The sequence below is a fragment of the Hyposmocoma kahamanoa genome, unplaced genomic scaffold (assembly GCF_003589595.1).
Source record: "Hyposmocoma kahamanoa isolate Upper Pololo Valley unplaced genomic scaffold, ASM358959v1 78, whole genome shotgun sequence".
NCBI classification, from domain to species: Eukaryota; Metazoa; Arthropoda; class Insecta; order Lepidoptera; family Cosmopterigidae; genus Hyposmocoma; species Hyposmocoma kahamanoa.
The window spans coordinates 18,516,627-18,541,015 of NW_020653945.1; the positions used below are offsets into that span (position 1 = coordinate 18,516,627).

General features: G+C 37.4%; 1 protein-coding gene across 3 annotated transcripts in view; it reads left to right on the forward strand.

Annotated features, from left to right (window-relative positions):
* The window catches only part of LOC113233443, an 86,743-nt gene that overhangs the window by 61,766 nt on the left and 588 nt on the right, over window positions 1-24,389 (forward strand). For 2 of the 3 annotated variants that reach the window (XM_026468583.1, XM_026468581.1), the window contains exons 6-13: window positions 7,947-8,068; window positions 11,725-11,936; window positions 12,286-12,638; window positions 13,333-13,428; window positions 15,322-15,479; window positions 22,503-22,661; window positions 23,165-23,456; window positions 23,618-23,790. In XM_026468583.1, the coding sequence (XP_026324368.1) occupies window positions 7,947-8,068; window positions 11,725-11,936; window positions 12,286-12,638; window positions 13,333-13,428; window positions 15,322-15,479; window positions 22,503-22,661; window positions 23,165-23,456; window positions 23,618-23,790 (1,565 nt within the window). The remainder of the gene's footprint in view (window positions 1-7,946; window positions 8,069-11,724; window positions 11,937-12,285; window positions 12,639-13,332; window positions 13,429-15,321; window positions 15,480-22,502; window positions 22,662-23,164; window positions 23,457-23,617; window positions 23,791-24,389) is intronic. The other variant, XM_026468582.1, reaches the window with a different exon arrangement.

The window sequence follows — 24,389 nt, forward strand, 5'->3', positions numbered from 1 at the left end:
ATCTAGAAAACTTGGACCCACTTCGGATTGTCGCTTGTGCACTAAGTCTGATTCGAACCCGAGAAAATACGAATATCGCTTGTACACCTAGATATAAAATTGTCCCTGTGACATTTCCGACCGTCATTTCTCGTATTCGTTCCGTATCCGAGACTATACAAATCTAGAAAACTCGAACCCACTTCGGATGCCGCTTGTGCACTAAGTCCTATTCGAATATCGATACGAATATCGCTTGTATGCCTAGGGATAAAAAGATCCCTGTGACATTTCAGACCGTGGTTTCTCGGATTCGGAACTGATACGAATCAGACGTAGTGCGCAAACGCGTCTCTTACGACGGCTTTTTTAATGACTCTAGTGGAGGTGATAGTGTTAGGTGTGAGCCTAAGCCCAGGCTTCGTTTTGCGTTATACTTGGTTTTTGTCTTACTAATATAAAGTGGTCTTGGTCTTGCAAAAATGCAAGAACAAGGTGGTTTGACCACATACACCACTTTGGGAAACTGATGCGAATCGTTTCATATGGGCTCTTCGGCACAGGCATGTTTGTGTCTATAATAAAAATTTATCAGTTGATATCGATACCATAATTCCCTTTTCTAGAAATACAAGTGATAGGTGACAGTTTGCAGATTAGTTTCTTTTCAACCCTTGGTCAGTTTTAATAATAATAATAATAATAACGCAACACACTCATAGCGTCGCACTAGGGAAACCGTGTGTCGCGGGTGCCATGGACACATACATAGACAACCACAAATTACACCCAAACTCGCGAGAGAAATAAATGTCGGTTTTACACATACTTCTCCCGGCCCGGGAATCGAACCCAGGATCTCTGCGTGGCAGTCCGGCATGGTAACCGTTCGGCCACGGAGGCAGTTGTGTTAATTTACGTCCTCTGTCCAAAAAGTAACTATTGTTTTTCTAATTTCTGCGATAAGTAGAATTCCTATGCCTAATATTTGTATAAGCGCTAATCCCCATTCATAAATAATGTACAGACATTATTTATAGATGGGGATTTGCATATTTTTAAGGTAAAAAAGTAAATATCGTAAATTCCATAGTTTATTATAATGGATATAGTTTCGGTTCGAAATCGCATAATTTGCTCTGTTCCTCTACTATGAGCTTACTGTGACAATCAATGATATTGGTGACAGTTGCCTCTAGTGATCGCGTAAAGTATTTGACAATTTTGTATGGCAAGTTGTTCAGCGCCCTCTAGTAGTCTCAAGAAGAAGTTATATTTTACATTTATTTTTTTACTCTAGCGACGAATGTGACTTACTATAGTAAAGGTACTGTTTAACCCGTGGCCATGGTGACCAGATACGTTGGTTTGTAAAAAAAAAACAATATACGCGTTTTAGTATCAGTAGAGCTTCTTGTGAAAGAGTTCGTCCAATATAGTACTGCCACCTTGCCTATTTCAGCCGTCGAGCAATAATATCAGCATTACTGTGTGTTCCGATTTTTAAGAGTAAGGGTGCTAATGAAATTACAGGCACATGGGACTCATTTCCAATGGTATTTAAATAGTTAATTAAATAACATATACGACTATTAGGGTCGTATTCTAGAACTCTACTCAATGCTCAAGTCAGGACTTTAGTATGATTGAAAGCACTAGAAATCATACTCAAGTCCTTGCCATTAGGGTCGTATTTCCAGTGCTTGAAATCATACTCAAGTCTGCTCAAATCCTGACTTGAGCATTGAGTAGAGTTCCGGAATACGTCTCTTAGGGTCGTATTCTAGAACTCTATTCAGTATGATTACGAGTGTTTTAAACCATACTCAAATGACGTGTTGTAAGGGACGATATTACGCAGTCTGAAACACCTTTAGATATGCAGTTCGTTAGCCCTTGCCACTTAAACGAACGTCTTTTGTCACGTTGTCATGAAACGGTCTTCACATTCGCGGAGTATGCGATCATCGTACAGGTATAATTGGCGGCTGCTTATACAACCATTCTGATCGTTTGGCTTATGCCCCCGCGACTCGTGGCCTGATGCGTAGGATTTACGTCAATCCATACCGCATTCGACTAATGTGTAATAAATAATATTACAGAAACATATAGGTATTTAATTAAAATTGACTGCGTATTTATTATGGGTTTTGGTTATTAGGGGTTATGGTACAACTAATGATTTGACTTATTGCCTGTCCAGCAGAGGCCGTGGGTTCGGACCTGGGCTCGCACCTGTGAGCGTTTCGGAATTTATGTTATGTGCGAAATTTTAAGTTTAATTTGAAATTTACCATGAGCTTTTCGGTGAAGAAAAACATCGTGATGAAACCAGCATGCCGAAGAAGATTCACAACGCTCGGAAAAACGTATGAAGTCCCCAAACCCTCACCTGAGAGGAGACCCGTGCCCATCATTGGGACGTGTAAATGGGTTGATCATTATGCTTGTATAGATTTTAATAATCTGATAATGAATATAATATATTTCAATTCTATTTTTGTAGGTTTTCAACTATTTTTCGTAGGAGAAACTTTAGAAAACTTGTTATTATAATTGACGTTATATAGCGTGTCTCATTTATAATAATAATGATGTCATTGTTATTATTACCCATATTGAAAAGGTATACCTTACCATTCTGTCGTCGTCGTAGTTTAACTGTACCTACTGTCATTTAATCATCATTTAATAGATGCCTTATTATTAAATGATATCGTAACCGCAAATATAGGTTTATTTATAATTTATATTGTTGTTGTATCGATAGCATACATTACATTATCGTGACCCAGAAATTAGCGACGTTGTCCGCGTCACAAGTAGCCGCTATGCTGAAGAGTGGAACATGTTTGCCATCATTGATTTGCCAAGTGGGGCGTAAGTTACTAACTGGTAATAGTACGTCGTTGCATGTGAGCCCCTTTCAGGCACCCTGTATAATATTTATATTATTAAAAAATAATTAAATTTGGTTCTCAATTTGGTTCAACAATGGTAGAGCAGGGAGAACCCTTGAAGCAAATGTATGATTGTGTCGGGAAAGCCTTTCAATAAAGGCTACCCTATATAATATTGTATTATAAAGGATATTGTAATATGAAAGAAGCTGTTTTAATAGCTGTACGTGCACATAATAATTTTAACTGTTGGTGTTTAAAATGACGGAAATTAGTATGAACTAAATATCCAGAATGATAAATAATACTACATAATAATACAATTTATATCCTTGATGGACTTATTATGGAAAGCTGAATTTTAAACACTAAATAGTTTGTTGGTTCCGCAAATTCTTAAAAAGGTCGAAGTGGGCATAGTTAATGCCGTGAGCGACCTTTCGCCTCTTCCGTGCTACTATAAACTATACACGGAATACGGAAGCGATGATGTTCGCTGCAGATGTACGACTGTACAACGTACGTACTATAGCGTAGCGCCTACATTTTCGGCCGACGACCGATAAGTAACATGATAATATCTACTGTAAGTTCACGGTGTTGAAGTCGATAGCGAATTGTACCGCGAATACAAGAGGAATTACAATTTGCCATACAAATATTTAACGCCGTCGCTAACCGCTGTTCACACTGTAAACTCGTGGCACAGTTTAGATGACATACTACAATATAACGTAAACAAACTTCACACGTCATCTTCCTTATCTCCCGGACGAAATCGTTCCGCAAAATAGAGTTTGAAACCTATTCATTTCAGTTTACTATACGGACGACACATAAGATCAAATAGGATTAAATTGTGTACGCAAATTCCACGAATAATTGCTGAAAGTAGTATTTATTTGCACGAGTTCGTATTCTCACGAATAAAAGAAGTAACAAAACAATAATATTTAACTATGATTTATTCTTATAGCAGCATTCGCGCAACGTAATTAAAGTGGACGTAAAAGTCGAACTCTACCTCTAGACTCTTACAAATGTCAGAAGGGCATTATTAAAAGAAATGTTGATCTGCTGTTAGGTATAGTAGGAATTACTTGAAATGTCCGAATCCACTTGAGCGCTTATCTTTTAAACAATGACATTGTATTCATTGTTAATCTTGATAATTGGAATTTATTTTCTTTGAGAGTTTAGTTGCAAAAACATTAATGAAAAAAAAAATAATGAAAATAAGTAACACTACATTAAATATTGATATATTTTTAAGTTCCTGCAATACATAGTTTTATTTAAATATATTTAATTCTTATATTATGTTTCCAAGTAGTGAAGAATAGTTTATTTTTTTAATGTTCTAATTTTTATCTGGCACACAATAGATGAAGCCGTGATAGCCTAATGGTTTGACCTACCGCCACTCAAGCAAAGGCCGTGTATTCGAATCCAGTCTCGTACCTCTGAATTTCTCGGAATTTGTTTGCGAAATTTGATTTGAAATTTACCATGAGCGTTTCAGTGAAGAAAAACATCTTGATGAAACCTGCACGTTGAAGAAGGCTCAAAACCCTCGGGAAACGTGTGAAATCCCCAATTTGCATTAAGCCAGCGTGGCGGACTATGACCTAAACCCTCGCCTAAGAGGAGACCCTTGCCCAGCAGTGGGACGTATACATTTCTTGATGATGATGATGACTCAATAGGTTCATAATAAAAAATAAAAATTTGTCTATTATCATTAGACACCGTGAGACTAACCACCGTTGCACCGTAAAATTGCAAGTGGCAAATATTATTCAGAACAGTATCAATACGTTGCACACCGTTTTACCCCAACAGCAACCCAACTGTTACTTTCAATTCAAAACGTGATAATCTAGATGATCAACCATTGCAAATTGTACCTTCTATCGTTGGCTGAAAGACGCTATTGAAACGTAATATTTTTGTTTCCTTCTTTTCATTATGAACTGAAGATAAGTGGTTAGGCTTAAAACTGAATACAATGCTACTGTTTAAAAGATAAGCGCTCAAGTGGATTCGGACATTTCAAATAATTTCTACTGTACTTAGAAGCTCAAAGATGTACAGAAGTCATCATAATTATTCATCATTGATCTAATGAAATGTGATGACGGATAAAGTTTGTCATGGTTATAATAATGACCGGTTTAAAGGATATCTAGCTAATTACCCTGTTCGGATTTTGTGTGTCATCTCTTTGTATTATAATATATGAAAATGCGGAATTGGCTAGAGTTGAAGTGTGGAGTCTGCGTAGCGCGCACGCCAGTTTGACGCTGGCCGTCCGGTAGAGAGCGCGCACGCGCGAGTGCCCTTCTGACCGTCGCAGCGATGCCACCAACTACGATATTAGTGCCCTGTGCGTGCATATTTCGTAAATATTCAAATCATTTCTATATTAAACCCAATAAACACATCAAATATAGAATGTCCTCAAACAATACATTTATCACCAGGCAAATTATAAAAAACATTGTTATTACAACACCCACGACGCGTTTCGTATCTCTTGTTATATATAAGTGCTACAAATTTTTAAAATAGTTATAGTCGTTTTGAATTTTGGCAAGTGTCCTGTGTTGAAAGTTCAGTCAGATTGTGTTGGTTCATGGACGTTGCAGAATATATGGATGAACATAGCGGAGGAAGCAACGAAGTCATCTGTTGACCACACGCTGTGTTTACGTTTTGGTTTTGGCATTGAACGGTGTTCCCGAATTGGATGATTTGTTGTTTGGCCACAATTTGTTCTCTACAATATAAACATGAATGAATCGTATGTTGTTCATTCATACGACCTTTGGTATTTGAAATGATATATCACATTTTTTTATCTTTTAAGTCTCTCCCTGTGACCTTAAACGGTATTGACTTTTAAATCTTTGAAATTACAATCATTTATTATGTTGAGAGTGTGCGTTAAATCTTTGAAATATTATACATATCCTAATACTTAAGTTCTCAACTTTTCTTAGTCTTGTATCACCATTTTGGGTATCAGCAATTTGCAAGTGGGTGTCTCGTACGGAGTACATACATGTGGTGCGCCCACGCACTCGATACTCATCATTCATCAATCATGAGCGATGAGTGAGCGGCTTGAGCAGTTGAACGACCAGTCGCTCACCTTATTCACCTCGAAACTTTCTAATCCAAGCTGCATTCACTTATCCGCCTTTGATAGGGGAATTAATTGCCATATTTATTAATCACTTACCCATCTGTTGTTAATTAATTTTATATACATGACTTTATTATTACTAAAACCTGTTCTCTGTATTATTTGTTAATTATGTTTATAGTTCCTGCATTTTAAGGATGACGATCTGGTACTTTTCTGATTTGTTCAAATCTACTATGAAAAAGTATTTGGTATTATTACTTAATCACAGGATTGCAGATGATTAACAGAAGTCACAGTTAAGTGGTCCTATCTTAATAAGATACTTGACATTTGCCAACGAACGCTGTGGTTTGAACTCACGCTATTGCGTGTCCGACCGCAGTACAATTGTTAGCAATTAGCCGTTCTTCTTTTGCGTGCCTCCATCTCGTCTTAGAAATAGGGTCAATTTACGTCTGACGAGTCCTACTTAGTGATGACACTTGTCGAGTTAAACTACGATTTACTGCGCATTATCCGAGTACGATAAAGCCGTAGGAGTTATGTTGTAACAGTTTTTGTAGGTGAATATTGTTTATATGTTCCCTACTCATTCGATTTCATAAATTAGTCGTCGAATGTCATCTTTTTCTTCGTGTACATTTTCACATCCACATTTTATTACGTTGTACAAATGCTGTTATAACTTCGTTTATAGGACTCGAGTTAAGTCGTAGTTACATATTGTTATTGTATTCCTTTTTATTGACAGAAGCGTGTAGTGTTTATGGAATTATTCATTCAAATGACGTAGACAGAACGTTAGGTACGATATTTCAGAAGTGAGCGTGGGTTTTGTTCGCGTAATCTCTATACAGGATAGTTATAAGATGTTTAAACTATCTACGCGTTAGCTAGAGCATTTAATATTTTCCTATTAACGAATAATTTTGAAATAAATCATCACGTCTTTGCTTTTGTCCATTGCCATTTCGACTTCATAATTCTTTAAGTTTGTGACAGTGGTTCTTTTATAGTTCTCATCAAAATTTTGAAATTGCGATAATTCCGACAATTTGTTGTCAATCTAGAATGTCGCTAGGTATGTTTATGTCCTGTATCTGATCCCTAAACCTTAAGAAATAACAATGAATGTGATGTATAAACATGATAGTTTGCAGTTACAGTAGGTACGCAAATAAATTTACATAATCAGACAATTAAGATCCATTTACAGGGCCATAAATTGAAAAGTTTAATGTCAAATTGCCATGATTTGAATTGATTGTAGGTTTTAGTTGGTACCAATACTTGTACCTCTAATAATTCCATATACACTTGGAGGTTAATGAGTTACGTAGTTACCGATAATTATTTTCATGGTTACCTAGTATCTTTTGATCCAGTCTGTCGACGTCATCTGTAAAGGGAAATTCTTGGGCCAAATGTTTCAAACAAACATTACCTCCATACCAAAATTGGTGCGTCTTGATACGGACTTTTGATAGTTGAATTTAGAATGTAGAATTTTATCTGTTGTTGCATCTTATACCCAGAACCACACAAGTAATGAAACTGTAGCTGTGCGATAGCTATTGCCATAAACTTAACTGTCTCAGTGGCAGAACAGTTACCATGGTGATCTGACACGCAGAGGTCCCGGGTTTGATTCCCAGACCGGGAAAAATATTTGTATGGCCTACATTTATTTATCTCGTAACTTTGGGCGTCATTTGTGGTTGTCTATTTATGTGTCAATGGCACACGCAACACAGGGTTTCCCTAGTGCGGGGCTATGAGTGTGTGCGTTAATAAACAACTACAGGAAATACTTTTATATACATCAGGAAGATGAGTTTCTTACAAGTAAGATAACGTAAAATATGTCGTTGAGGTATCTCTACGAATGCTAAATTCTGTTGTGTATTGTACAGGTAGCGAGGCATCACTGTCGCCGTGTGAGGTGTTTCTGGGCGGGTCGTGCAACCCCACCACCTGGAGGTCCGATATAGCCATACCTATGCTTAAAAAGATGGGCATCACGTATTTCAATCCGGTGAGTGCATCTGTTTATTTATCAATTATTCGTATTGCGTGTTTAATAATGTGTAACTATAAATAAACTTAAATAGCCTGAAATTTTATAATTCACTCGCGCGAATTCAACTCTCATGAAAGTTGCCAAACTTTTAGAGCGGTTTTACACTGCGACGTTTAGTTATGAGTCTACTGCGATTCAGTCGCGATGCAGCAGCGATGCAGTGGGTAATCGGCTACCTTTATGCACACGTGCGACTTAAGAGTTGATACTACCTCATCACAAATCCAAATTTTTCCCATACGGTACATTTTGCTTGGGGTCCAGCGACAGGGATACTGGCTTTATTTCATAATTTATTTTCTTACAAACGAAATTACAGCTATTTGAAAAATGTATAGTCATATAAGTATGCGTGTTCTATAGTTCAGTTTATATTTAAAAAGTCATTGGTATATTCGTATATATAAAGTACTTATTGGATACAGCCGTTTTGTTGTAAATTTTCGAGGAAAGTTTCTGTTTTTTTTTCTATCGCGGAAATTTTTATAAGAATAAATCCTCAATTTTACTATATTTATTTCCAAAGCGATTGATTCATCACTTTCACTGTTATGTGGAATCAACAAAAGCTATATGAGGTTGTATAGACTCTAAGCAGCGATACAATCGCGATGCAAACTATGCACGTTTTTAATTATTCGACATAAGCGACTGTTTCATTGCAGTCGCGCGTTTGCATCAATACAATCGCCTATAAATCGCGAGTGTCGCAATGCAATTGCGCGTTTGTTTTTATCGCTTTTAAAAGTTGCCGTCTTTAACCGCTCTTAGTACCAATACATAAAGCCATCGACCCATTGCCACACTACGCTACGCACACGTTGACTCAGTGTCATTTTGTATGCCTATGTGGATGCGATCGCACACAGCGGCACAGGCATATGCAAAGCACCAACGTGACACTTGTGCTCCGACGGGCGTGGATCCACGGCATGTGTGCACAACGCAGTGGCGGATTTGCAGTCTTGGCCGCCCTAGGCCTCAGGCCATGTAGTCGGTACCAGCCGCCCCTTTCTTAGCACTCATCATATACTGTTGACTAAATGAATTTACTTTATTGCCAACTTTTATCGAAATCGATTCAGAAATTTAATATTTAATATTTTAAATAATATTCATATTTTTCTAGAACATTGATTTGATATATTTGCGTTAACATCTTCTTGACATCTTCAACATTTATCGTCATATTTCAGCCAACTTATACAAAACCTAAATAAGTTATACACTTAAACCTGCCTCAATTCTGTCTGTTGGTGGAAACCGCATAAAAATCCGTTCAGTAGATTTTGAGTTTATCGCGATCAGACAGACACATAGACGCGGTAGTGATAATATGTAGTAATATAGTGATTATACATTACATTATAGATATGCAACATATCTATATTTTAAATATAAAATGAACGAAAGTGATTTAGGTAGATCATTGTTATACAATGCGATGCAGTGCGGCGGGCACTATGTGGGTACGGCGGGCCATAACGTGCGTGAGCCTTTAGAATCAGTGAATTTTTTGTCACGATTGACCGCCCTAAGCCCGGGCCTACTGGGCCTTAGGGCAAATCCACTACTGGCACAACGTGTGCCGCTATAGCCCGACGGTACCAAATAGACCTAAGAATATTCTTTTACATCATTGGACATTATTTAAAATGTTCTTTGCATAAAAGCAACTACAAAAATAAAAAATCCATTAAATTCATACAGTTATATCTATAAATACATTTATTGATGTAAAGTTATCACGAATGAATATCTTTACACTTTGTAGACTTTCACACTGAGTGTTAAAACAAAAACAAAAGCGCTCCAGTACTATCGACAACATAAATGTTAGAAATTAAAAGGTCAAAGTACTAGACTTCTATTAATGGACGTGTGTAATGTTTTGTGAAATATGATTTATGGCGTTACACGCTATTATACCATCCTTTATTGCAATACAGTGTATTAAAAAATATTTTAAAAACTGGTTCTATACATGATTAAAGCGCCTTTTGTTTCTGCCACTTATAGTTTTATTAACATTAGTATGTTGTTATTATAATTAGCATTGAAATTAATATAAAAAAAAAGAGTCGCCTACACAAAAAGCCATTTTAATTTTTATGTACAAGATGTTAATAAAATCACAAAGACGATGGCATAAATCAAAATTAAAATGGCTTTTTGTGTAGGCGACTCTGTTTTTATATTAATTTAAATGCTAATTATAATAACAACATTCCACAGCTGGGCGTGAATGCCAAGATAAAAGGTTTATATTCATTACAAATATAATGTAATATTAATTTATAAATATAGCCAAAATAAAGTGTTTATTGCTCTCATGTGTTACACAGTGATCTAAAGTTTAAATAATGTAAATATAATCCTGTTAAGGCGTCGCATGTAAAATATGACTCTTGTAAAAATATAACTATAAACCTGTATAAAAATTTAATAGCAGTAGAGCTGCTTGTGAAAGATTCGTCCAGGCCTTTGCCTATTTCTGCCGCCAAGCAGTAATGTGAGCGTTGCTGCGTGCGTCCCGGTCTTGTGGGGAAGGGTGCTACTGAAATTACAGGCACATGGAACTTGTCAACTTATGCCTCAGGGCGACAGGTGCAGTGGCAGTGCCCCTTAGATCTTTGTGATTTAAAGCTCTGAGTGGTGATTGTTATGGATAGGCGTGTCGCTTACCACCAAGCGGACGATTTGTTCGTTCCGTCACTTGTTATCATAAAAGAAAAGAAAAAAAATTGAACAATATGTACACAAAATATGGCTTCTGAGGTACATAGGGAAGCATGTAGGATTAGGGAATCTCCACACTTAGCGGCGTACTTTATATCCATGTAAAAAGAGCGAAAAGACATTGTGCGCTCCGCCTCGGGACGGTCCGAGCGTAGGCGAAATGCGCGACGCTTTTTCACTCCTATTGCGTAGACATAAAGCTTTATCTCACCCGCTCCGCCGATTTTTCGTCGATAAGTGTGAGTATTCCATTATTATTGTGCCGTTCAAATAAAAGCACTTATCTGTTTACGTAACAATATAATTACTTCAACTAAGAGTTTCTATAATTTGTTATCATTATCACATGTCCGAGAAGAAGAGACATTATAATCACAAGGATACGAGTAGATAATGCATGTCCGCCATTTGTTGCGCCGAGAAACGAACGTGTTGAAAAAGTATTTTTTGTACAGTCTAAATCACACGTCGCCTTCGAAATTTAACGATAAAATAATTTATTTATCAGTAATATGGGAGTAGATAACCGCCTTTATAATGTTAATCCGTTCTATTTACATAATTACTTAGGTATTTGTTGCAAGGTCGGTTGAAACTTGCTTGCAACGTACCAAATATATATATAATACAGTACTTAAAAAGTACTTACTACTCCATTTATTACCTTAAATCCCTTAATTGTTATCCAATTAGTTACAAAACAATGAATCAGGAAATCGAATATGTTTAGTGTAGTTGATTTTGAGATTTTTTTTATTTGTACTGTATTTTAATGGAAAGATTGCATTGCAATGAATATTTAAGTGATTGTAACTATATTCGATGGTATTGTATCAATTGTCTTATGAATTTCAAATACGGTATTGTTATAGCAAGTGGAAGACTGGTCGACAGAGCTGGTGGAAGTAGAGCATCGCGCGAAAGCGTCGGCGCGGGCGCTGTTGTTTGTTTTGGATAGCGAGACGCGAGCAGTCGCCGCCAGTGTGGAGGTAGCCCATCTAGCCGCCGCGCCCAAAGACTTGCTGCTCGTTCTCCGTCCCTATGCGCGGCATCAGAATATCGCCAACGAAACCATTAGTGACCAGTGAGAGTTCTTACTATGTCATGTTTTGCTCTTTCTTATACTTCGTACCACAGTTGTTGCAAAGTTGGTCAATCATCCAAATTATGTTATAATTAACAATAAAAAACAGTCATGCAAATAACTGAAATACCAATTCAATTGTCAAATCATATATTTATAGTTCTAGTGAAAAGGGATACAAGTCAAAAGTGCCAACTTTACACGGAAACGCGAAAAACATTTAACGCTTAATATCATATTAAGTTTTAACTGTTTTTCGCGTCTCCTTGCAAAGTTAGGTTTTTTTACTTATACTCCTTTTCGCTAGAGCCACAGATTTGTACCTAATCGCAATTTTTCATACTTTCAGGGAATATGTAGAGCTAGCTCGAGCACGGGCGACGTTGCAAGAGGCTGTAGAGAGGCGGGGCTTGCCTGCATTCACCGACATTCCCGCGGCATTGCGTTGCGCAAGAGACGTTATTCGCGGCGCGCGGACGAATCCACGGTATTCCCTTGGCCACACCATCATGAGGCTGAAGCGTGCGTTCGACGCGGCAGGCAGCAGAAACGGGCTGATAACGCGCTCGCGGGCTGTGGACGTGTTAAAAGACGTCACGCGAGTCCGACGCGAAGTCGCCGACCGCTGTTTACCACCCAGCATTGATACGTTAGATTTCGAAACGTTCTGCGCTTCAGTAGCCGAGCTCGCCGCGGATGTAGGTCAGTTCCATAATTATTATTATTGTCTCTCTATGGTGCTAAACGCATGGACCTAGAAATTTGTTACTAGCTGTACGTAAACGGGCATGTAAGTAAGTGAATTTGTCAGTGGTTGGTAATGGTACACAATATATCAATGCTGCCTTTGTAGAATAGCGTATGTAGAATCTCAAGTATACTATAATACCAGGTCGATGACCTCTGGTAAATTTGTGATCTCAAGAGTGACTAACTGCTATGTAGATAGGACCTTAAAGAAACGTATACATACATATTAAACAGCTTACCAGAAGTTATTAGATATGAAACTAAAAAATGTAAATTTAAAAATTCACAAATTTTTGTTGAATAGTAATTATACTATTTAAGTATTTTTAACTACATTGAGTGTCAGTTTGTAACTTTTTGCTCAATTGAGACTCCTTTCGATCCTGCAGTCAAACTTTATATACAGTATTGTACCCCTTTTTAAATTCTAAAAATAAAAACCTTGTCACGTGGCTACTTTAAGCAACGGAAAGTACGGTGTATTATTCTGAATAAAACTTTTAACTTATTTTGGTTTGGGCCTCTATTCTTATAAAGGAGGCATATGTATGTGGATAATTCGAGAGCATGGTTTCTAGGTCCATAGTGCTTGTGGTTAACACGGTGTCGGGTAGTGCTGGTGGTATGAAGGTGGTGGTTTATTCAGGTGTGTCGACGCAGCCGGCGGCCGGTGTGGCGGCGCGCGTGCGCCGCGCGTTCCGCTCTCTGTGCGACCGACTCTCTCCAAACTTGTCCATAACCGGTGCGTCTCGCCTTCGCGTCTTTCACCTATTGACGCGCCTTCAAATCTCGCTAATACATTGTTACTACGAACACACAACTAATACTACATTTCACACTTGACATCAAAGAAATAAGGTTTCTAATTATAGGTACCTATCTCATGGCATTAAATATTAGAAAAATCGAACGACTTTCACCTGGCAATGTTAACTTGTCATATCGACTGTGAACTGGCGACATGTACTATCTCAATTTTGACAACTTTACACGATGAAGAAAAAAAATTTTTGCGTCATTTATATAGCCTCTGGTTTATTAAATAAAAATACGTAGTGCATGTGTAATAAAAATATTTAAAAACTACGTATTTTTATTTAACAAATCAGATGCTGTATAAATGACGGAAACAATTTTTTCTTCGTCCTGTAAAGTTATCAAAATTGAGATAGTACCGATTGCCAGTTCACAGTCGATATTTCAATTCAAAATATTACTTGTGTCAAATGGCTGTCTGCTAAACATTTTTCACTTGAAAAAAATAATTTTGTAACAATAATTACTGAGAATCCGCTTTAATCTCAAGCAAAAAAACATTGTAATAATATTTATCGCAAAATCAGCGACGAATTAGATGCATCTAAGTCACAATTCACAATTTAGAAGCGGGTCTCAAATCTTGCCGATTAGTAGAAGTAAATAAACTTGATCTTTGAAATTTTATTAAAGCCAAGTCAGTGTATGTGGTATGTTATTTTTATTGGTACTGGAGCTGTTGTTGAGTTGGCAAGACTACAGTGTGCAGATAATGATTGGCAAAAAAAAGATAAATGGCGTAAATGCAAATTCTGGTACATCTATGCAAGTCTTTATTCCAGCCCTCTTTGTCGGCTTTCCGTCGTGGTAACACTGTATCAATCTATTGCGTTATGGTTTTTACCGTCATAAGTTCTCGTCTGCTAATTTGCCACGTTCAGTTTTATTAAACCATCTCGTCAGCTGCCATTGCGAGCTGTTGTCATTGAGTAAACACCGCTTATCTTATCATTCTTATCATTTATCTAGATTCAATCAACATAAATTTCCCTGTGTGTTTCTCTTAACGTTTTATTCAGTACTGGTGTTTATTGTTTTTCTGTACAAAAGCGTTACTAATGGTTTCTTTACTTGTCCATTGTCGTTGATTTTCATTTGCTCTTTGTCACGCATGTTCGTTGCAGTACTAGAAATTGTTTGCCGAAACAGTCATTAGAATAATGTTGCTTTTTTTAATTTAGCAAAATTACAGTCTGTTATAATTATTAATACAAAGATCGAACACTCAGAAAAAATCCTTCGATCCGGCCGGATTCGAACCGACATCTTCTAGCTTACCGTGGCAGACGCTATACCAACTAAGCCACGAAACGAACCAGCGGTCCTCACGAATTTTTCTATGTACTTGCGTCGTAGCTTTGTATTTGGTTTTCCAACGACTTATTAGTCGTAGCGAACAACGTAAGGTCCGCTGGTTCGTTCCGTGGTTAGAATCCGGCGGGATCGAAGGATTTTTTTCTAAGTGTTCGATCTTTGTATTAATAATTATAACAAACTAGTGGAGTAATTTCACAAAAAAAAAATTGAATATCAATTCAATAAAAATTAAAAAAGAATTACAGTCTGTTAATGTTCTTTATGTAAAAATGTATATAGCTATATCATCCAAAAAATAATCTAGTGTGGTCTATTTAAGTATCTTCTCTCATTGTTTGCGTTCATTCTTACAATATGAAGAAGAATTAAATTTTAAACATGTGTTTTTATTGTCGTGTGTTCCGTGCTAGAGTTGTCCAGATACAATCGCCCATAGTCAGATTTAATCACATCATATTAGTCATAAATTGAGTTATCGACTATATTGATTATTTGTCGACAGAATGGCAAAGCCGGAATGGGCAGGAAGCGGAGGCGGTAACAGGAGCTACAGTGAGCGCGGAAAGACGGATGGACGCACAGCGGGACACTAACGGCCGACATGTTCCCAATGCCAGATTACGGGCTTACGGCAGAAAACTTCCCCTGTATATTCCTAAGGTATGTATAGCATCATATATTTGATATTACCAAGGTCAGAATGTAACAATTTAAAACATAATGATAAGGGGTAATATGATCGTCGCTAATATAAACAACAATAGTTAATATAAAACGAAATAGTAGGGCTAAAAAATAAATAAACACTATTATCAAATTGCTACGAAATATCTAAAAACAGTTATCTTCAAACTATTTTTTTTAATAATAGAGTTGTAATCAATTGATCGCTTTATTGTATTTGATCGACTTAATTTGAGTCCACGTAAATATACTAATTGTGTATAAAAAATAAAAAGTCCTAAAGCCAGGTGTGCGTACAGTTAGGTTTCATTATTTCCACTTTTTTAAAACATATAAATCTATTGTCAAAAATTTGACAAGTGATAAATAATTGTAATAATAATAACTCAACATGATAGTGGCCATTAAGGCTTTTGGCAAGTGTCAGATTTGAGCATCGAGTATATAACCAGAAATAGAGACGAAATAAGGGCCATATATTCCTGGTAACACATAAGCGATACAGCTCTTATAAATATCAACTCTCGTTTGCACTAAAATGTAGACAGGCCAACTACTGATCTGTTTGTATGTCTTCGTATATTCCAAAAAATTTTCTATATTTATTGTAATAAAGATAATATCTCTAACAATGCCGTGCTGTTCTATTCGGTGGTGTGGGAAAAACAGCAAAACATCTAATTACAAAACAAACGGAATCACATTTCATCGGTAATTAAATATTAAATATGTAATTTTGCAATTTTTGTCCATTATAGCAAAGCTCAAGTTAACTGGTCGATTTGAAGTGAAACAGTTGACGACACCCATTGACGAAACCCGTCAATTGTTTCGAACTCGGGCTAGCCAATCGGAGCGCAGTTGTCACAGTAATGATATGGCAGAATAGTTTTCAAACAAATTAAATGACATTTCGTCTCTATTTCTGATTATACAACTCGATACATTTGAGAAACATTTATAAAATAGTAATTTATAAAAATATTTAGGAAACGATATCCCTATAATTTTAGTAAGACGGATCATAAACGACAGATTGTCTTTCGCCTTGCGGTGAGCCGTCAGTGCCATATTTTAAAGACGTTTGTTAAGACATTCGTCATGACATGCCAATGAGTAAAGCAGTGACTATGAAGTAACCATTAATAGACGCGATGATTGACGCTGTAGCGTGTCATCTTAGTAACACGTAATCCTAGAATTAAAATACGTCTTACAATTATGTATTGAAGATTTTGACGTCTTATTAAAATTACCTTTATCCGTAATATGCACTTTGAAACAATTAAGTAATAAAATATTACGACGGAAACTAATAAAGGTTCCGAAAAACATTTGAACATTGAGTGTAAGTGGCGGTAAACAAGATTTTTTTTAATAATAACGCACACACTCAACGTAACCAATGCACTAGGGAAACCCTGTGTCGCGGGTGCCAAGCACACACATATAGATAACCACAAATTGCACCCAAACTCACGACAGAAATAAATGTAGACCATACAAATATTTCTCCCGGCCCGGGAATCGAACCTGGGACCTCAGCGTGGCATGATAACCGTTCGGCCACAGAGGCAGTTATTATTAACGAGAGTTTGTTAGAAGACACGATTTAAATCCGAAAAAATGTTTTAATTTCCTATACTTGCACAAAAGTTTCGATAGCTTAGTAAATCACGCAGTAATATTCATAATTTGAATACGCTCATTTCTAATTACTTTTCGAAGCTTTTGTTACTACTCAATAATATCTGTACATGACATGCTCATCTAGTCGTATTACGTCTTTCTGTTGAGCACAGATCTCTTTTATAGAGGTGTTAGAGATGGGTGTAGAGGTGGGTGTTTTATAGGTGGAAGTTTAATAAAATTTTGTAAAAATCTTTTTTTTTACTTCACAAATTATTTCTATGGAAAGCTGTATAGGTGAAGGTTAAAAATCCACAGAAATCGTTGAAATCGCGCACTGGCCCCATGCCAATGGCAATCAGGAATAGCGTGAAGATATTTATCAGCCGGCGGAAATAATCTTAGCGTGCAATTTTTATTTTATCAAGTAATTTTCGAGACGTCGGTAAAATATGTTACTATACTGATCTTAAAAAAGAAGGAGGTCCTCAATTCGGCCGTATTTTTTTGGTATTGTGTGTATGGTACACGACTACACTGACTTTTGTGAACCGTTTTCGCCGATTCTGATTTTGTTACAATGGGGGTACATCAGTGTTATGGTTATAGTTTTGTAATCCGTGCATTGGTAGCACCGTAACACTCGTGTATGGGTGATTTTATTTATAACTTCTTGTCGGTGACATTCTTCTATTTCTCTATGATAACTGCCGCTCCTAGATCCGGCCTTGATCTTGCTATTGTAATTTTATGCTATTATTGTAACTGCCTCCGAGACCGAACGGTTACATTCTAGATAATCTTGGCGAATAGATGTGACGAATACAGCGAAAGCGGATTAGCAAACTTTTGAGGATGGTTTTATTATAAAAAACAGTTATAAAAGCGTTTGTATCTGTATACAGTTTTATCTACAGAGATGGGCAGTGGATTAAAACCCAGTCAACTCGCCCGATTTTAAACGAGTTTTTTCCAAAAGCACCAGATTTTAATCCATTTCTGTCCAAAACGTTGGCAGAAACGGCGAATACGGTATTTGGTGTAATTCCATACCAAATACAAATTTTGATGTAAAAAATCTATTATAAATAAAAAAAAGGCAACTCACAATACTTACCTTGCAATCCTATGGATTCTCACTACTAAGGATGCACATTACGATTTACTATCAAGAATATCGATTCAGGGAACATACGATCTAACGATTTTTTGTATCGATTTATTATTTCAATGCGATTTTCAAGTGAACCAATTCAATTTGTATATATTTTATATAGTCTTTTTAAGTGTAGTTCTATAATTAAATTCAAAATTTAAATGTGATTGTTGTGGCGCCTTTTCTTCACTATTGTTTTTGTTTTTGGATTGATAGCTGTACGTGTTTTCTAATAAATTAGTAAGCTCTAAGTATATTTACTTTGGCCTTGCTCACTCTTTGTTAGCACCCACCCAAATCCATTGATACAGTCCGCTTATGAACCCTTACCCGAATAACAAAGCGCCTAGTTAAAACTCCGGCGCTTACCTATCTCTGTTTGTATAGAAAGATTTATTAGAAAATGCCGAAAAACTTAAAATGATATAATTGGTTGTCTTTCATATGTTAGGCCTGGCCTGCACCTGTTACGTTAAACATAAATAAACTGTGTACATGACTAAACTCACGTCCCTGACCTACGAGAAGCGAAACGATTGGTAAATATGAAACGAGTCTCCGACACAGCGGATATTTATTCAGCAATAAATTAGATTAATTGTTTTTTTAAAGTGTAAATTCGCTGTAATGACAATAATGGCTAGGGAACAACAATAAACGCATTGCAGCAACGCAAAAGTGCGCATTTAACCTCCATCTCACCTGATGGAAAGTGATAATGAGGTCGACGATGTAACATGCACACCTAAATAATGCCTATTAGAATAGAAGAATAGGAAAAGATTTATTCACGGCTCACACATCAATAAACACATGTAAATTTAGAAAGAGAAAATAATAACAATTTAAAAAATTATATTACAAAATTTGACTTAAATTACAATTATTAGATTAACAGTTAAAAGTACGTAGGAAATAAAATAACATTAAAACGAATTATAAACAGTAAAAAAAAATTAATACATAAAACAATGTGTTGCTACCATGACAAGGCTGCAGCTCAGCGTAATGCCAGTCTGGAGACTGGCGCTGATCTTCCGTCGCATCCTATTCACTCTCGCCTTACATAGGTCCAAGTTATAATGTTCCAATTTACGGGCACTATGAGTACTAACCGTGCCAGGCAAATGGTTTGACCTACTTTGGCGTCTCAAGGTCGTGGATCCAAATGCGGGCTCGCAATTCTGAGTTTCTCGGGATTTATATGCGAAATTTAATTTGAAATTTACCAAGAGCTTCTCGGTGAAGGAAAAAGGTCGAATAAAGTAGCAGTAGAGCTCCTTGTAGTACTGCCACCTTACCTATTTCTATAAGAAGTAATATCAGCATTACTGTGTTCCGGTTTTGAAGGGTAAGGGGGCTGGTGAAATTACAGGCAAATGGGACTTGTCAACTTATGTCTCAAGGTGCCGGTCGCAGTGGTAGTGACCCTCAGATCTTTGCAATTTAAAGCTGTGAGTGGCACTGCAACTGTTCTGGAAAGGCGTGTAGCTTACCATCAGGCGCACGACATGTTCGTCCCGTCACTTGAAGTTATAAAAAAAAGTTCGCAACCCTCTGCAAATCTGTGAAGTCCCAAACCTGCATTGAGCCAGGGTGGCAGTGGCTATGGCCTAAACCCTCGCCTTAGACCTGTGCCCAGCAGTGGGACGTATATGAGGCCAAGAGAACCATAGTGGCCTAATTCAATGGACAAGCCATAGTGGCCTATCTTACTTAGGCCAGTATGGCACCTCAAATTTAGATCACAGACTAAAAACCATAACAATGATTATGCTGCCATCTAGTGAAAATTCGTTGTATCACTTTTAGACCTTTCTGGTTCTATCAAAATGATCAATTTGAACTGGAAAAAATCATAAACTCAATATTGTAAAAAAATGAGTTAGGCCACTATGGTTCTCATGGCCTCATATATAAATCAGTTGATAGTGATGAGTACCAGATCAAAATTTACCCAGTGTATAATCGTCGGACGTTCCATTGAATTTATAACATGGAAGTTGGGCCATTGAATAAAGTGGGAAAGATAAGACATGACGTGTTAACTACGTGTGGCGCACTATAAATTTCCGGAATGGATAAGAAAAAAATACTATAAATGGTCTGAAATTAATTGTTTCTCAAAATATTCTCCGTTAGCGTTAATGCACTTTTTCATACGAATGAACCAATTTTGAAAACATTTATGCCACTCCTCCGTGACAATCTCTGAAACATATTTTTTATTCTCTTCGACAACCTCTTCAGGTGATGAAAATCGTTGACCGCGTAACTGGTTCTTAATTTTTGGAAATGGACAAAAGTCACAAGGTGCCAGGTCGGGACTGTATCCGGTGGTAATAATTCTTTTTTGTTCTGTGTCCTTTTTGGTGCAACTATGTCCAGAGCTGAGATTATTGTTGTTTCAAGGTTTTTTATGTACAACTCGCAGTCCTCGTTTGTTTCAATCATCTTGTTTGGATCGAGATTATATTCAATTAACTCAATGTATCTCTTTGCGAGGTCTTCGTTATCATACAGTGGTCGCATATTTCTCGTTACATTTTGTTCTTCTTCCATAGTGATGTCCATGCAAAAAAGCCAAGGCAGATGGTCGGATGATACTGATTCTAGGTGTTTGCAGTAAATATTTGAATATCTTGCTTCTCCGGTAATCAGAGCTACATCCAGTATACCGTTTCCTGCGTGACACGGTCTAGAAGGTAAGCCTGTGTGTTTCAACTTGCACAGACCGTCATCAATACGTTTTTGTATTTCGAGTCCAGCTCCGGTAGTTCTGCTATGGTTCAACTGTACCATTCGTAAATTTAGGTCTCCTATGTTAATAGAATCGCTGCTTTCGAGGAGATCTTCCACCTCTCTCCGAATGTTTCTATATTGTGTTATAGGTAGATATAGACCCCTTATTATGATAGATTCTCCGGTTTCGAAGTTGGTGGTGAGTTTAACAGCCACCCCTTCAATTGTTCTATCGTCGCTATTGTGGCCCGGTATCACTTCTATCTGAGTCCATCTTAAACCTTTTTTTATGTATACAGCTGTTCCGAGATGCGCTTTTGTTGTATCATATAGTTTGTCATACCCATTTATATCTGGATGGCTCATAAGGTCAACGTTATTCACGTTCTAAAATTAATTTGTCTGTCTGGCCGTGTGAGAACTGGCATTATCGTGGTGCAAGATAATTCGGCGTTTACAGTTATTTTTACGGAGTTTGTCAATACTGTATTATAATACTTCTGGCATACAAATGGTCGTGTACCAATCACTATTCACGGTACAACGATTCTCTAAAGCAACAGTAGCCACGTGTCTAGTTTTATTAAAAAAAAGAAGCAATCATCCACTTTGCACGCGCGCCACTTTGGTTGGTTTCGACTCATCTCGAAAGACCCATACGCTCGATTGCAGTTTTGTTTTGGGATCGTAACTTTAAATCCATGTTTCGTCACCTGTTACTTCGTCCCACACCAAATTTGACGCCCCTTCGTAGACTCTGGTAAGCATAGCATTGCACCAAGCCTCAGTCAAATTGTGTGGGATCCACCAAGGGCACAACTGTTTCACACCCAGATGTTTGTGTAGTATTGATTGTATTTGACTCATGCCTATGCCTAAAGTTGCCCGAATCTCATAGTATGTCACATACCTGTTTTGTTTTGATCCCACGACACACACCATCGATATTTTTGTTGTTCACAGCAGTGGACGGGCGACTGTCGCGAAATTCGTCACTGAGATTCACACTACCGCCTTTGAATTCTGCAAACCAGCTATAAATAGTCGTCTTGCATGGTGCTTCATCGCCAAGAGCAATTTGAAGCCGAGCGAAGTTCCGCTGAGCTGTTCAGTCGTAGAAAATTATACTACGAAAACTTTCACGAGTTAGATCCTTGGTGCTGTAGACTACCAATTTCTAAAATAACGCCACAATGTAAAAACAAATGACAGTCAGATGAAACAAACTGTATTCTACAGCCAAAGAGTTCCATTCTCAAATGTTGTAATTAGTTTTAAAATATTGTTTATGTAAAAATGGTCAGTTCCAGAAACTTATAGTGCGCCAGTACCAGTACCAATATGATTTCATTGTTTTCACTAAGCCTAAAAAATTAATTACAATATCGAAATCGTGTTGATTCACTAAACACGATAACAAAAATATTTCAATCAAGCTTTGCCGATTTTAGCATAATTTGATTTTTGTTCAGAGCAATGTCAGCCGCAGCGGCGAGGGTGAAGTGGCGAGCGCGGAATCGGGTTCAAGTGGCGAGTCGTTATTTACGCCAGGCACGGAGCGCCGCCTCGAGCGGCTGCCCGCCATGCTGGGTGCGCCCACGCATGATGTCTACCTCGGTGGGGCCTTCCCTGTAAGTACCCATATCTTGTAACTCCATATTGATGTTCATCAACATAGTAGATAATCGTCCTAGTGATAAAGTACAGAAAATCGAACACAGAAAAATTCCTTCAATTCTGCTGGACTCGAACCAGCGACCTTACCATACCGTGGCTGACGCTCTCCCAACTGAAATACGGAACGAACTAGCAGGTCTAATGATTTTCTCTTTGTTGCAGATATTTTATTTAATAGTTTATTGTACAGGAAAAATACAACAAGTCACAAAGAATACAAGCGAATTTAAAAACAAAAGGTTCTGCTTATTTCTAATAGAAATTTCTTCCTGCAGACCTAAATACAGGACACTATAACTAAAAGAACGGGCATATGTGCACAACAAAACAAATTTGTTTTTGGTTTTAACGACTTTTTTGTTCAAAATATATATTACACAAAAACAATTGAATATCATCGTGATATTCAATAAACTTAATATTACATAACCTGTTATTCTGTGTTATTTGCTTCTAGTCACAACACACGCGGCCAGAAGAAATATTGCGACGAGAAGGATTCACTTACGTAATACCACGCGCTAATGATTACACGCGCATGTTCTCGGCGCCTGCGCGGCGCTCCGCCCCCGCGCACCCCGAGTCCCCCCGCCACGACAAGAAACCCCGCCCCGCTACTGCCACGCCTGCGCCCACCGACGACGACGTTCAGCTAAGGGAGAAACCAGCGACGGCTGAACTTGCTGACCGTCTCAGCGCTTCAGACTTTTATACGGTTACTGAAGATATTACGCCGCAGCCTTTTACAGGTCAGTTTCAGTATATTTATTACAAGTGGTGATACAACATACATCCTTTTCTTTCGCTGTAGTCGAATAAACAGAAGTTGTCAACTTCTGAAGTCTAATAAAGACGTAAGCGCAAAAGCTTGCTAACGACCAATTATTACAAATGTTTTGTCTTCATACAGGGACGTATGACGAAGCACTCCTTCTGGGTTCTCGGCTTCTGGTATTTTCGATGAGCAGTGAAGCGCCGTGCTTCCCCGCGATGGTACTGGCTGCGCATTACATGGGCCTACGCCCCAAAAACACTGTGCTATTAGTACAGCCCATGTTACCGCCGCAGGCTGGGGCACACTCGGTAAGTTATGAATACGTAGTAATAATTATTCAATTAGACAAAGTAAATCAAATCACATGATACTAGATTAGAAATTTAGCTAAGTAGACGTACCACCGCTGTTGGGTTGTTCAAAGCAAAAGGTTCACTTGTTGTTCAATATGTTCCCTTGGCAAAACAATGGAACGTCGAAGCAAGGAACAGAGCGTGAATTTTTTTTTTAAATTCAAACATCAATCGAACACTTCACAATGGTAACCCCACAAATCGTGAAAAGTCAGTTATTCAAACACTTCAGTAAAATACGTACGAAGATTTAAAATGAGTTGGTTTGTATTTTTATCTCGATTTAGAGGGTGTTATAATGAAATTTGTTAATATAATTTATGGATAGAATTGTGTACTAAAAATATCGTATAAAAATAAAATGTCGACCTGTATGTGTAAGAAGAAATTAATAGTTTGATTCAGATGTTAAGATTAGTCTCTTCAAACGTAACAAAACTACTGAACTAACCGAAAACAACACGTCCCACACTCAAGCATCGAGAAGTCGTAAAATTCAACCCACTCATTTCATAGTACTTAACATTATAATCCACATATTGAATGCCTATAAA